Below are 16,524 nucleotides of genomic sequence, written 5' to 3'. Positions count from 1 at the left end.
CTGCAGTATAAGTCGTAAACCGCGCCACCTCCATGTTAGCAGAGCAGACATGGGCCAAACTAAAACAACTATGTTAGCATCAAATACATTATTCCCAAAGATGGTTTCTGTTATTTCAGGTAGTTCTTTTCATGCTATCGTATGTTCAAGTGTTCACGTTTGGTTTTAATTCCGTATTTGATGCTTTAAAAAGGGTCAAGGGTCACTAAAAGGTCAAAACTGACAGCTGTGTGTGCCAACTAGTTATAATGAATAGCGTCGCTCACAATGGATTGAACAGGTGTATGGGTGGGAAGACAAAGTGCCCGTATCCATGATACTTTGGCTTAATTTTTTTTTTTTTTTTTACAGTGGGAGGAGGTGGAATTGCATCGTCCATCTTCATATACAGTCTATGAGTGACACTTGTCCCAAAATACTATTGAAATAAAAGAAAGTGAATTTCAAATGAGCAGTATTTTCTCATCCGACAGACAAAAGTTCTTTCTTGTTTTAAGAAAAACATAAAAATGTAAAGGGACTAGAGCTGATTTTTCACATTTTATTACAAATCATACTTACTTCCTGCTAACAGTTATGCAAACCATGCTGTCCTGTTTCATATTTTGAAAATGTTGCTCTTCCAGGAAGTGAATGGAAACCATTGAATGAATTCAGCCTATTTTCATGTAGCATTCACCAATGAGAAATTACCTAAATGACCATTAAGACCATTAAGAGGCTTTTTGATTTTTATTTTAAAAAGAAAAATAATGGAAATGGACCAATTTAAAATAATGGAAGCCTAAGATGTTTCCTGCTGCTTGTTTCCTAAGCAGCATGGTTTGCAAAATGGTAAACAGCAGGAATATTAATGGTATTTTTTCGGTAAACAAGCTAAAACTTTAGTATGATTCAAGAATAAATGACTTGCTAGTTCATAAAATACTGTAGGAGCCCTGCATGTTTGGGCCTGTGCATCAGCAGGCACTACTGAGAATCATCTCCCTTCCACACTAGAATATTTGCTCTAAGCGCACAGACAGATATTTGCCCAAAGCCTGAGAAAAGAAAACTACTTTTTATGAAGACATGGCTCCCACCATGCATCCTTACGCATGTTGATGCCTGAAGGCGACTGCTCATACTGGATAACAAAAGCAGCTACCATATGTACGTGTCTCTGCCTTTGTCTTGTGGAAGATTCACTCATTTAAGCTGCATGCACACTATTCTACATTAGTCCATTTACTACTACTCCAAAATACATGGCAGAAACTTTACAATAACTCTGAGGCAAATGAGCCTTTATGACTCACAGATAATTATAAAAAATTGAGAGTCTATGCATGCTGTCCCTGTGCTTTAACTACATTACAGCATGAATTATATGACAACTCAGTGTAATATATAACCTTTCCCATTTTCACACAGATCGAGCAAATGCTTCATCTCTTGGTGTTGCAAATCGTAACCAAGGTAGGCTTATAGGCTTTGTAACTTCAGCATGACATTACCAATACAGAATTGATTGCTTACTGATTCGGCAATTTGGAAAAAAAAAAATGTAATGTAGAGTATGCAAATAGCAGTTTGTAGTCGGTTGTTTTCCCAAAGTCCAGATGCTTTCATCCTGCATGCACACAAACACACGCTGGTCCGTACAAGGCAGACCTTTTGTTGTGAGAACACTGCAGGGAATGGACCACATGCCTCATGATCACCGAGTCCACAGCCTCCTAACCCCTTTGATCATGCCCTCTTTTTAATTACGCAGAACGCTCTCTGGGGGTGCACCCTTTCTGCCATGTTCACAAAGAAAAAAAAGGAAAGAGGAGAAGGAGAGGGAAGGAGAGAAGAGGCTCCAGGGGGGTTTATGTAGATTGATCTCCAGCTATCTCCAGCTAATCCTCGGGCCCAGATATCCTGTGTAGTGAGTGTTAAGTTGCATCTGCACCACTGCTCTCACAGCCAGAAGAAAAAAATAAAAATAAAAAAGGACTTTCAGGATTTTCACGATCAAGAGAGGGTGTTTTCTTCTCTTCCCTGGACTCACAAAGCTGGGAACCAGATGCACCAGTGTCAGAGGTGAACAGAAGCCAGTTACTGCAATGGAGTGGATAACAAACAAATCTGCTTCCCTGTGTAATCTGCATCGCTTCCATATTAAGTGTCAGAAAATACTGTCAGTCTAACCTTTAACAATGTCATGAAAAGCTTTTACAAGTCGTTGTACTGAATTTTCTGCACTTACTGGAGCAGTTTTAAATGTCCCATGACAGTAGGTGTTTTCATAAGAAAAATCCTAAAGTGCAAAAAGAGGTGACTTGTTTTTAGTGGAGAGGTGACATTTTATACTGCAACAGAAGTGTCTCTGAAATAAACATAAAGAAGATATTTAGCATTTGTGATAATAGGTATTTGGGTAGTAACAGTACACAGAAGTCACGGTTCAGTGCGAGTTTGGTGCAGCAGAAAAAAAACCAACCTAAAATGCATAAGGAATAATTTGTTCGCTTTTATTTTGAACAGACAGTAGTGCCAGCGTCACAGACAGACGAAATCCTCTCGCAGAGGACTGAGGTAATATTTTGTCCACTGGCAACCTTGGTAAACTATTTTCATTTGAAAAAATAAGAAACATTTCAAACACTTGTGTATTACACTGTATGAACACTAAGCAAACACTTTCTGTAAAGGCAACAGGTCACAACAGGCTATAAGACTGGAGAGCAATTCTTATGATATGAGGGAGGAGTGATTCAGTTAGCTCCACCTTGGCTTTATTTTAAAATTCAGAAACACCCTAACATTTATCAGCCCAGTGATGGGCACACCTGGGTGATGCTGTTGAATGTGCATTAGCATGTTGGATGTGTTTCCATTCACATTCCTGACAACTGTGGAGCAAAGCCGTGGCACTGTCCTAGACTTATATACTACTTTATCTCCACTGTTGTAGCTGACATGGAAGCTTCAGGCAGGTCTTCTAGCTCTGGTGTTTCATTGGCTCTCACCATAGTGACTGACTCACACACACTAATCCCAGCATATGCTGCTAACGGTGTATGCTTAAAAGTTACCAGGTGGAACTTGCAGTAAGGAAATTTGGTTCCCTATTATGTGCACTACCCCACCCAGCTGGCACTGGACATCAACATGATGTCGGAAAGACGTTGGACTGTTACGCAAGACAAACGTTAATTTTGGTTGGAATGAAAATCAAGCTGACAATATTTTAAATGCCTAATGAATTTCACGTTGTGTGAAGGTTAACATTATGACATTTTGCTGATGTTGGGTTTTGTTCACCATGCTGCTGACATGATGCATTTAGAAGACGTTGGATTTTAGTAACACAGCTTAAAACCAACAAAATGTCAACGACACCTGTCATCAGTATTCTAGATATAAAAAAAACCCCTCAAAGTCTAAATTCCAATTTAATTAGATCTTTGAAAAAAAAAAACTGATGGCAAATGCTTTTGCTGCACCTTTTTGACAACATCTTTTTAGAATCAGTGATTTTTGTAAAAATGAAAAAGAAAAGTAATAATTATATATGTTGCCTGTTGTGTGAACATGACGCATTCACAGTGAACCAGTGTGGAATTCAATAATGGATATTCTGAAAGTGTTTTTAAATGATCTTAAGAAGGAGCAATACTTTAAAGGAACAGCCAGTAGTTACATATTTTGGGAAATATGTGAATTTGATTTCCTGCCTGGCTTAGCTTAGCATAAAACATGGAGGCCTGTGGAAACAGTTAGCCTGAAAAAATGCCTAGAAGCACCTCTAAACCTCACTAGTAACACATTGCATCCTTTTACATGTTACAACTTCTTTTTAAGGAACACTGGGCCTCAAAGCCAATTTTCCTAGTGGCCAAAAGTTGGATTACAACTTCCACCAAGTCCATCACATGTGATTCCATCACGCCCCAAAAAGACTTTCTCCTGTAATACATCATGAAAGAACCCTCTGTAAATCAGTGGGTACATTTTTCCGAGCACCACAAACCCTGTGAAATGACTTGTTTTACTATCAGAACATGATCCATTCAGTCTAGTGGCATTTGGAAAGTCTGTGCAAGGGAGCTGAAGTGTGCGGACTTTTCTTTGTCTTCAGTTTTATTCATTTAGTCCAGCACCTTTTTCATTTTTTGGATGTGCGCGGCTGCTCTGTTTGTATTCACTGAAAGTCTAAGCAATGAAATAATTATATCCCCAGTCAAGTTTGTGGCATGCTGAACTTGAAGTAGCCAGCTCGGTCAACAGAAGTCTCTGGTATGCGTGTTCTATGGGCCCAATGGTGTCAAAGCAGTGCTGATCATGCGGATGACTTAATACACAGCAGTTGAGCATTTTTGGCTTCATGCATCACTTTCACAGGAATGAACAAGGCCCTGCCGACAACATTGTATCTGGCACTCTTAATACATTAATGATCCGGCTGCTGTTTCCCAAGAAGTACTTTCACCATGTAACTGTTAATTCAAGAGCTTTGTTGTTGCTGGTAGCTTTTTTCATCAAAGCCAAATTAGCCTGCTTCCACTCTTTTTGCTAAAGTAAGCTAAACTAACAGGCTGCAGTCTTCAGCTTCACATTTAGCAGCCACGAGTGTGAGGATATATTTCCCTTTTTTTAACTACTCCTTTAATGTAACACTCTAATCCTCTAATTCTGACTTGACAAGCATTTACTGACACGGGACTTTTGCTTGAGTGAAAGTTAAATCAGGCCCTTTCTGTCTTTAGAAGCAGTGTTGTATTCCTGCCACTGTCAAGTGCTACTACGCAGCTGACACCTTATATTGAACCTCAGAGCCTCGAGTCATGACTAATGATGAAGCCTTCGTGTTAATATGATAACAGGAGGTATGGCTGAATGCGGGTTTCAGCTTACCCTGACACCATGGCTAAAGATATTGATCCAATGTAATTGAAGCAACACTATTCTGTCTCAGAGCATATAATTAGCTGATCCTGTATCTGAAAACTGTCTCCAGTTATAGTTAATTGCACTGGTGAATCTACAGTTACAGAGGCTTTTTTAAAATATTAAATGAATAACTAGTATATTTAACTAATGTGTTTTTCCCCTGCATGTATTTAAATGAAGGTGCAGCTTTCTTTGTGGGGATTTTCTTGTATAAAAAAGGGGATCTTTAATACTGTAACTTCGTTTCAAGCTTCACATGACTGCAACAAAACTCATGTAATATCAGATCTGTTGCTATGAACTGAAGCATTTAAAAAGGTTGGCTATTCGATAGAACTTATTTCTACTACATAAGATCCAGATCTGTATCTAAGAGACTTCCGTCGCAGAGTATCTGAGGACATCAAGCTCTCTGAGATGAGAGGATTAGAGAACTGCCTGAGTATGTTTGGGACATAAACAGACCACTCTAAAAAGCCAATACGTCCAATATTTTAGTATCATAGCAGATGAAACATGTCCTAACTGACAAAATAATCCAATCAACAGTGGGCTACAGAATGTGATACAGGATGACAAGACAAAATCACATTCACCTTTCAATTGCATCATGATTCCAGTCACACAAGCAGTGATATGAAATCTAATTCAGCTCTTTGTCCTTCCTATCTATCACTTTTGTGCTGTTGCTGTGGTGAATTTCCTCCATGTTGCTTCGTGCGACACCAAGGCCCAAGCGTGGATCTGTCATAACAGTTATACTGCTAAAATGTCACACTTCTCACGCAGGTGTGAGCTACACATATGTCTCAGAGAGAGTACACCAGCGCTTAGCCGAGACTCAAATTGCTTTATTCTCACTTGCTGCCAGCACAAGTCCAAAAGTGAGTGATGTCACACTGTTGACTCCCTTATATAAGATACAATTATATACAGAAATCATTCAAAATGCATAATGTGTATTGTATTATCTATTATTAAAGGAGCACTCTACCAGATTTACACATGAAGTTCATTGTATTCATCACAGTGTGTACTTGGAAAGCCTAATGATGTCATAACAGTTATTAGACTGCTAATTTTAAGCAGAAAGCCTGTATTACACACTAGGTGGCATGCAGTTTGAAAAACATGGGGACGTGCCAGACAGGGACTGTCTAATGAAATAACCTACTGTGTTGCATTATGGGAAATTTGGGATCCAGCATTTTGGGGGCTTGACCTGTACTCCACACCAAGAATGATAACTATAACAATAATGATGTGAGCATCCACACTAATGTATGATAACATTCTGTAAAGCACCAAGCACGTGCTGCACGCTCCAGCTGTGTCAGCAACCTAGGAAAATGGATATTTTTTACCTTGTTACTGCTGTACGCTGCACAGAGAAACAAAACCCATTGGTTATTCATAATCGTCTCCTCAGCTCCCTCAATAATAATAATAAAACACTTACGCCTGATCCCGAGGGTGAGCCCCATTGCATCCCAGATGTCCTTCTCTTTATTAAAGGGATAGTGCACCCAAAAATGAAAATTCAGCCATTATCTACTCACCCATATGTCGAGGAAGGCTCAGGTGAAGTTTTAGAGTCCTCACAACACTTGCGGAGATCCGAGGGGAGAGGGGGTAGCAACAAAACTCCACCTAATGGAGGCTTACGGTGCCCCAGATTCAAACGTCCAAAAACACATAATTGAAACCACAAAATATCTCCATACTGCTTGTCTGTAGTGATCCAAGTGTCCTGAAGCCCCGACATGCTTGCGCACAAGACCAGTGAAAGCACGTGAACACACATGAATGCAGTGCCCATGTCTCATGGTCTCGCGCAAGCGAGCACACGTGAGCGCAGTGCACAGAGAGGCAGTTAGAGCTGCAGGCTACAATGAGGCTAAAAACAGAGTTCAAATGAGGTTTTTCCAAACAACTTTTTATGTCGGGGCTTCAGGACACTTGGATCACTACAGACAAGCTATGGAGATATTTTGTGGTTTGAATTATGTGTTCTTGGACATTTTAATCTGGGTCGCCGTAAGCCTCCATTAGGTGGAGTTGTGTTGCTACCCACTCTCCCCTGGGATCTCCGCAAGTGTTGTGAGGACTCTAAAACTTCACCTGAGCCTCCCTCGGCATATGGGTAGATGAGTAGAAAATGGCTGAATTTTCATTTTTGGGTGCACTATCCCTTTAAAACTGATTCTTTTATGAAAGAGGGGTGTATATTTTTGAATTTTAGTGATGAATCTCCACAGAGCCATGTTGAATGTGACGCTCTATAAGTTTGGATGGATCTTGATTGGCTGTCAGTGTTTCTACTGTTCAGTGTTGTCAGGATACCAAAATCTTTGTTTCGGTACTGATACCAATATGAATTTCGATACTTTTCGGTACTTTTTCCTAAGGAAAAGTCCTTTTGGATACAAACCTTTAGAACAATAAATATTAGGGGTGTAACGGTACCAAAAAAAAAAAAAGAAAAAAAAAAAAAAAAAATCATGGTTCGGTAAGTACCTCGGTACGGACGTCATGGTTTGGTTGCTCAAATGTTTTACCAAGTTTGTGTTGTCTCGTGTTGTCTCCCTTTGCGAGGCAGACTTTCTCTTGTCTTTTTTCACGTGCGCCAGCTGCGAATGTTGATACAGGTGTTGTCATACACACCAGTTGTGCAATCTGTGCTCCAGTAGGAACACGGAAGACGTTTGTGTGCATAAATGAATTAAATAAATTAAATAAATTAATGAACTGAATCAATTTAAAAAGTACCGGCATTTTCCAAATGCAGTATAGTACCGTTTGGAATACTCTAGTACCGCGGTACTATTTTAGTACCAGTATACCGTGCAACACTATGTTCATCAAATCGCTCTGAGAGTGATCTCAACGATAACATTCGCCACTGCCATTGTCTTTATAGTTGCGGTGTGGACTCATAATCCACTTGAGTTATAATGATTATTCAAACGATATACAGTAGATATTGTTACAGTATTGTTCTTAAAGTGGACGGCCCAGAAAGGTGAGGATATATCAGGCTCTGCTGCTTTAATTTTGACGATTCTTTTTCAGATCTCTCTCTTGTAAGTCCCCAAATTCTACAGAGGTGCAATACTAAATTCCCGAGGAGCCCCTTTCAACATTCTCTCTCTTTCCACACACACTTTTGGCTTTTCATAGGAGATAATTACAATTCCTTTCCTTAATATAGCCCAAAATGACAAATCTGACTCACTGTGTTGAGTTAACACAGACAGAGTTTCACTGACATGCTCATCTTATCTATAATAGATAGTATCTGAAAACACCAACTTACCAACTTTTTATTATTTCACTCATACCCAGTCACTGTGTGAGATATTTTTCTGAGCGACACAGAATAATTGACTTATTTTGATTTTGACTGTATTCTGTCATGACAGCAGTGCCCTGTGGCTCCACAAAGACAACCCAGGCTTAAGCCTCGCTATCAGCAAACTAATTGGGCTACAGATGCTTTTAGAAAGACAATGGTCCTGAGGGTTTGCTGGAGGACACAGAGATTATCCTTCGGCCACAGGAAAAAAAAAAAGTTAATGTGTAGACTAGGCAATAGAGACTCAGCTCATCCCATGGTGATTTTTACCAAAACACAGACCAGGTGTTTTCCATTAGCTGTAAAATGAGGAAGCTGCTTTGACATCACTGATTGGGGTGTAGCCAGAGGGCCATTAATGTTTGAACCCACTGAGGACAGGGCAGCAGCACTCTGTAATTCAGGAGTCCATTTTCACACGTGCAAAGTTCAAGTACAGACACTTTTGCACTTGTAAGGTGTTCATTTGTTGGGCATGAGTGGACTGAGAAGAAGTCTTGGTCCTGTCAGTCTTGGACTGAGGCTGTCAGGGCCTGAGGTGCGTATCAGCTGGGTTTAAGCTTATATTGCGTGTGGGGACAGGTTTGGGTTAGAGTTAGGCTTGATTATAAGCATTACAATTAAAGTATAATCAAACCTGCAATAACTTAGTCACTTGAGACTAGTGGAAACAAGCTGTGAACATAACATCGACATATTATCACTTTTAAGATGGTATTGCGGACCTGCAAACACAAATCAACATGTATTTAAGATTCAGTCTCCATTTAGCTGTTTTTGATCTCTGCCAACTCCTGAGGGAAATATCTGTCTCTTAAAAGAATACTTCATCTACAAAATTGCCATATGCATTTCCACTAAAAAGTGAACGGAAGGTGAAATGCATCTATGCTCTCTTTAAAGTCAGAGTCCAATAGTAAGGTTTTTTTTTTTTTTTAAGCAAAAATGCATGTGTTTTTGGGAAGTACTGAGCAAATGACTGGATAAATGAGACTTGGATTATACTGCACAAGCTGTGTGAGAGTTTGTAAACAGATGTTGTGATCTATCTATAACCCAACATGTTTGCCGTTTTCATGAGGCATGCGAGAAAGTTTTCTTCATAAATTCAAGATAACATGGCATAACTAATTGATCTACAAATGGTCATTTTGTGGGTGAAGTTTTCCCTTAAGCTGGTAAATGCTCCACTGTTGTTCAGGAGCTCGGTGCTAACTCTCTGTCTGCATGCTGGCCACGTAGTGTAGAGTGGGTTTTTAAAGTTTTAGTTGCTTAGAACAGCTGCCTGCTGCTGCCGAAAACAATACTGTCAAGCAGTGAGGGTGAACCAAAACAGAATATTTGAAGGCCAGGAAACCAAAGCTGAAAGTCACTATCAAATCTCCGAAAATCTCAAATCACAAGTGAAATCACCGAGCTCAATAGAGCTGCGGGTACCACAGAGTTAATTTAAGTATAGTAATTTGATCCTCTGTTATTACAAAAATATTGATTATAGCCACGTTAAAGGTCCAGTATGTAGGATTTATCTATTGTCAGAAATGACACATATTCATAATTATGTTTTCATGAGTTTAGAATCACCTGAAACAAAAGCCATGGTTCCACCAACATTTCCGGTGTAGTACACTTGGAACCAAAAGTAACCCTTCAGATATTCTTTCTCTGACTCCAGCTGCTGCAAGAGACAGCAAAACATCCTTTATTCTATAGGTACAGTCTACTAATATATGTAAAACAGAGGTTACATGAGCCTCAAAACCAGCCACAACTCAGCCCTGAGCAGAGTGACTGTCTGCTATTGGCCAGTCAATGGACTGCAATGTTCACAGCTTCACCTTTTAGTACCAGATCTGTGTGCTAGGTACCCCAACAGAGGGGGGAACAAAAATAAGGACGGTAAGGAACGGTTCCATTGGTACTATCCACGAGTTTTCACAGTGGAAACAAAAAAGCATACCAGGCTGAACTGAATTGTACCATACTGCTTGGTGGAGACAGGGCTTAAGAATCTTTGTGTTTCATTAGAGAGTGGGTTCTTTTCCATGGACTTGTTTTTTTTCTGCAGTAGCCCAGAACTGACAAATCAAATACTGGCTCGTGTTTTTGCACTGGGCATTATAGTTCTCCTCCACACAAGAGAAGTTTCAGTTCTGCAACCTCACCACTAGATGTCACTAAATCCTACACACTGGACCTTTAAGTATTAAATCCTCGATTTGCATCAGCATGCAATCCCAAAATGTGTACACAAATGTTGGGCAGAACCTGCAGTGCAGAAACTGTCGGTGGTCGTGGCTGGAAGCCATGGCATGCCAGCCTCTAATACACACATTAATAATAAAGTAATTCCAATTAAGCCCCTTTCAAAGCTGCACTACTGCCTCCAATTATGAAAATTATCATTTTTCTTGTTCGGTATTGATTTGCCTTTCAAAGTGACCTGAATGTACACAAACAGCTTATTCGTGATTTGATTTGCAGATCAGGGTCTGTTGCGTCTATTTTCTGTGTCACATCTAAATATACACATTATGATGTCATATTTTCAGCATCAGCTCAAGGTTTTTATGGATGAAAATTTGTAATCTATCTATATCATCAATTGTAAATGTCAGGTTTTGTTGTCAGTCTTTGAATGGAGGAGCAGTGGCTTCTTGCCAGACTCATTATTTTGCACCAGCGTTCAACAATCATACAGGGAGAAATCTATCATGCAATGCAGCCCCTAGAAGTGCTGCATTTTAAGTAAGGAGTTTGACTGACGAATAGCTGCTGTATTTGCTCTTATAATGCTATCACTATCAGTCTCTCTATAAATAGGTAAAAACACGACGAGGCTGACACACCAAACCTCTCAGGGTTTTCAAGGAAGGAAAGCAGGTTCACCAGAAGAGTAATTTGTAACACTTCATCACCGAATTATTGAAAATCCCTTATTGATGATAAAACCCTCTATCCACAGGTGGAGTTTCCATTTGAAGCACATAACAGCAGCCGTGTCTGTCTGAAGGGGATGGGAATATTATTACATTAAATGCAATACCAATGCCTTTTTAATCAGTTTTGGCAGGAGCAATGATTATTTGTTGAGTTTATTCTGATGCATGAGCCACATTACCGAAAACCAAAAATGTGATTACTATTTATGCAAGGAGAGATATCCAATTACACTGAAATCTCTCGGCAAATATTACCTCTTCCAGGATTTCACCTCTGCCAGCAGAGAGGCTTCCTGGGATAATTGAGTCGTGAGTTTTTGTCTGGAAATGTGAATATGAGCTTATGTATTCGTAATCAATCTCTATCAAAACAAAGCAATGTTTGGTGGCCACTAGAACAATGCAGTCCTGGATGTAACATCATTTTCTTCTAACAGGGCCATATTGTTTGTTGTGAGGTCAACTGCAGAGAGGAAAATAAGAGCAATTGGTGAATTACTGAAAATGCGTATTTGCATATCAAAAGGTAGTGGTGGTGCAGGTGGAGCCAGGTATCCATCCCCATGCCTTCTCCTCTTTCTGTTCTTTGAGTGTCACCGTGCCAGAGGGAAGCAAAATTTAATCTCCTGTCCTGCACAGGGGGGGCTGTTTCACAATACTCTGGCATCCTTTGATTCACTAATCATTAATTTCACCTCATCACTGCCATGGATTGTTTGCTCTTTTGTTTTGCCAGGATTATTTGCTCTAAAGTCCCTTTGGTGCTCCTAAAAATATCCATAAACCCAGAAAATGTCTGTCTGTGTTCTTTTGTCATGAACAATCATTCATGGAGAGGGTTGACACAGGCTGTGGGCTGCATTCTAGTATTCATACAGTACGTGCCCTGGTTATCTGTCTCCTCTTCCTCTGCGCACTCCTCCACAAAAGTCCTTGGCTTCACCCTCCCTAATGTGTCAGCTGTGCTCTAAGGACACAGAGCGATGCAGACAGGACAAGAAGAGGCAGCTTGTGCCCTGTGAACTTGCCTGTTGATGTTCTCTGCCGCCCTATCGCTGAGTGATCTATTAATCACCCCTTCCTGTCTCCCCCTGCCCTTTTTGCTTTGTCTCCGCAGCTCGGGTGTGTGACAACGCGATGCTGCGCTGTCAGAACGGTGGCACTTGCCACCACCATCAGCGGTGCCATTGTTCCCCCGGCTTCACGGGCGTCCTGTGCGAGAGAGTTCGCTGCCAGGGCCCCGGGGAGTGTGATGACCAATTGTCTGGACGGGCCTCCTTCCATCATCCCCCCATCAGCCGCCAGCTCACTCTTACCCTTGTAGTGCTCCCGCTATTGATTGTTTCCCTTTGCTGAGAGACCTGAACGGCCTCCCACCCCTCAACCAAAACCCTAAGACCACATATGTTGAGACTGAACTCTCAACCTTAAGGACATAAAGGACAAAGGATGTGTGGACAATGTGCTCAGCATACAATATAAGCAACTCTTTTGTATATCCAAGGCCACAGTGGTGGGTGACAGTGTTACTAGGTGCAACAGGTTGTGCACTGATCTGTTATACTGAATGCTAGATGGATTTATGAAAGGCTTGTTGAAGTCACTGCTGTCTTATAATGTCACAGAGAGAGCAGTTGGAGCAGTTGCTTTGTGATAATGTCATTGGCTGATACTTCGTTAAAGGCAGACTGCAGACTCAGATAGAGCTACCCACACTCTGAGAGCAAACTGTACAAAACTAGACACATGATTTCTAAGTATCATCTGAAGTTATTAAAAAATAATAATGTGGACGGGGACATCTTAAAACATCTTGCCTCACTGCCTCCCTCCTTACTTGCTTCTCTTCTTTCCTCACTCTTCCCCTTTCCCTTCACCCTCTCCTCCCTGTGCTTTGGTGACTCTGGTGATTTTACTTTGCTGAAGGGTGTCTGTTTTGCCAAATGCTGCACATGTATTATTATCAAGCCCCTCTACAAGTACCAATCTAGTCCTTCTTCTTTTTTCTTTCTTCAGAGGCTTTGTAGTCATGCTTGAGCTCACCTGTACGGGGGGGGGAAAAAAGTTGTAACATACTGTAACTGTATTTAATTTTTGTATAAAACAGATATTTTCATGACTACGCGAAACAAAAAAATGTATTACTTGTTTTCTATTGCTGCCGACCTGTCCTAGATGTGGACTATGAGTGCGCAAAGAGTTTGGTTGTATTATTTCTTTGCTTGTGTGGCACGTGGTTCTCTTCATTTGAGAGCTGCTGTCAAAACTATGTTTACATACACACTTACACAATACACTTCCACCAAAGGGAAAAAGAAAAACATGTCTCTGTCTTGTTGTTGAACAGTAGTAATTTTATTAAGTAGTGACATGACATTTGAGACAAGATGTGTCGAGTGAAACAGTGTATTGTTTGTAGATAAGTACAAGGCAATGACAATAGCTGAATATCATTTTGAAGGATTTTTTTGAAAGCTATCGATGCCAATCGTTGACCTGTTCACTGAAGCAACAGTTGCTGGTAGCAATATATCAGTCAACAAATGAATCCCTATATGACTACAGCTGGTTTTTTTTTCTAATGTGTTGTACCCATCCTTGTTGTGCTCATGAAACATGGGAGAATCAGAAGAATCTCAAGCCAAAATCCCATCTGCTTTATGTAAATTTAACAAGAAGACATGGGGGCGGGGGGACTGCACGGCTGTCGCAGAGGTTGTCCAGCTCAAATCTGTAATCAAATCTAATCCTTGAATCAAATGGAAAGAGGGGAAGGTTTTCTGAGCTGGTACGGTTCAAAGCCTGCATCCTGCTGCGGGAGCCTATGAGAAGCGACACGTTCAGGAAATGAGCTTTAATTCATAGAGGGTCAATGAATAGAAATGAAGTCACATCCCACTGGGTGACATACTGAGCACCAAGACCAATTTCATTTGAGAGATTAATTTTCTTACCGAGGTTGTCATGAAACACCTAATTGTGTTAGAGTCTACTGTAAGTGCCTCTCATTAAATGACACTGTCGATGAAAAGAGTAGCGAATGCCTTTTTTGACAGAGACTCGTGCTTTGGAAAGCAGCTTTCGGAGACGAGGATGAGGTACTTGAAATGGGTTAAAACACTGTGTGAAATAACCCGCGGGGAGGAGTGGATGTTATTTATTTAGTAAAGCAAATATTACATTTTTGGAAGGGAGAAAGAAAAGCTCATGGTCACTGTAAATCTGCTCAGGAGGAAAAAAAAGAAGCAACTTTGTGCATGCCAATTAATTTAAATAAGAAAATAAATGAACAACATCCTTGAAGAGCTTACCATTTACTAAACTTTTTCTCAAGACAGCAATTTCTCAATTATAGGCTAGCAACCATATAAATGCACAGCTCCTCCTACAAGCTTTTTAAATTTCTAATCAGTTGAAGTAGCATTAGGCTGCATTAAAGCTAAAAAATGACTTTTGCCATATTTGCTGAAATGGTCACTATATTCACACAGCACTGAATGCCAACTCTATCGACTTGTAGCAATTCTAATGGCCTTACCACACGTGAACAAAAACAGCCAATCAGAGCCGAGGAGTCTCTAATGCAGCTGTCAATCATGTCAATCGCTCCATGAACTGCAGTCAAATTGTCAAAGTAGGCACAGCTGATCAAATATCATTCAAAATTCAAATGTTTTTAGAAACATATTTTAGTGTATTTTTTAGCTGTAAAATGAGAACGTTTGTGATCTGACCGCGATGTTGGATACAGTCGATCAAAGCACCTAGCACCGCCCACCAGCTGGACCAGCTTTTTCATTTTACAGCTAAACAGTACACTAAAATATATTTCTGAAAATATTCAAGTAACAGAATCTTGATTCATATTTGACCAGCCCTTCCTAATTTGACAGTTTGATCACATAATGAGAAGTGATTGACATGTCTGACAGCTGCATTAGAGATTCCTTGTGACAGTGGCTCGTCTTCTGTGAGCCATGGTTGATTCTAGTGAACTCCATTAGAAGCAGTAGAAGGAGAAGGACGGTTGTTATTTTCTTCAAATTATTTGTCTCGTAGTTATTTTCCAAAAAGGTACCAACTGTAGCTTTAAGGGTGATTATATATAGAGATTTTCTGTAGCTTTTCCAAACTAAAAAATACAAGAGCAAAAGTCTGAGGTATGGATTAAACACTGCGTTTATCTGCTCTAACATAAGCTGCAAACGTTAGCATGTCCAGCTAACTACCTTACTAACCTAGCATAGCTCCAAGACCAAAAAGGCTTCAATACTTTGTGGGGATAGAGGTTGCATTAAATATATGTGTCCTGTTCTTTATTGGATTTGGATAAATCTACACCCAATATAACCAAACTTGTTGCCAAAGATAAAGTTATATTTGCAAAAGACATTTGTTAGTCCTTAACCTAAAAGCTTTTCCTCTTGAAGTGAAATGCACTGCTTGAAAATACAAAGAGTAAAAAATACAACTTCTGTCTTGCTTGTAAAAATATGTAAGCTGGCCATAGCAGCCACACAGCTTATCATACTTGTAATATAATACTAGGACTAACTATCTCTACTCTGCAATACAAGAACAATGCTGTGTCTTTATTTCCATTTCATCCACATGGACAAACTGGTCATGATGCTGGCTTTCTGCACATCATGTGTGTAGCCATTGAGTTCACATTCAATGCAGGGTTCTCCTTTTAAAACAAGTCAGTTGGAAAATATAAGGAGTCAGCTAGAGACGGGACTCCCTAAACACAGTATTTCACCTGATGGGTGTGGTTTTGCAGGACGCAGCAGTGCATGCTTCAACGAGCTCCGGGACCATCTCACCCTGTGCTCTGATTGCATGTTCGTACTCTGTATGAAAACCTGAGTGCAGTGTAAGAATTCAAAACAAAAATCCTGGATTCATTTGGTTTGATGAAAATGAGAAGTTGGACTGAGTGGCAAAGTATAGGTTAGTTCTATTTTTATAGCTGGGGCAATAAGGCAAACTCAACTGAATAATAAACACATAGAAAATCAGATCTATTTGTTTGATGTATGTATGCATGAAGGCATACAGAATACACTATTCATGGTTTTTCTATCATTTATATGGTCTCACACGTATGTAGGCTTAGATGAAAATTCAAAGTCTGCCTTGTAGGCTTATTTGGTCAGTGCATTTCTTGATGCAAGACACTAACCTTACACTGATATCACAATACAGACCCCCCCCCCTCCCCCCCCATCTGAGGAGATTATTGTTGTTGGACATAATTTCGTCCATCTAAATGTCAAAATATATTCGCACTGTCTAGTTCAACAT

General features: G+C 40.1%; 1 protein-coding gene across 3 annotated transcripts in view; it reads left to right on the top strand.

Annotated features, from left to right (window-relative positions):
• LOC117271462 (netrin-G1-like) overlaps positions 1-14,250 on the top strand; it is an 87,319-nt gene extending 73,069 nt beyond the window's left edge. For 2 of the 3 annotated variants that reach the window (XM_033649617.2, XM_033649616.2), the window contains exons 6-7: positions 1,414-1,458; positions 12,335-14,250. In XM_033649617.2, coding sequence (XP_033505508.1) covers positions 1,414-1,458; positions 12,335-12,573 — 284 coding nt within the window. In that variant the 3' untranslated portion in view covers positions 12,574-14,250. The remainder of the gene's footprint in view (positions 1-1,413; positions 1,459-12,334) is intronic. The other variant, XM_033649618.2, reaches the window with a different exon arrangement.
• Positions 14,251-16,524: the final 2,274 nt, after the last annotated feature.

This window comes from Epinephelus lanceolatus, chromosome 12 (assembly GCF_041903045.1).
Source record: "Epinephelus lanceolatus isolate andai-2023 chromosome 12, ASM4190304v1, whole genome shotgun sequence".
NCBI lineage: Eukaryota > Metazoa > Chordata > Actinopteri > Perciformes > Serranidae > Epinephelus > Epinephelus lanceolatus.
Note: the sequence above shows the minus strand (reverse complement) of the source record. Positions and strands in the feature narration are given on the sequence as shown.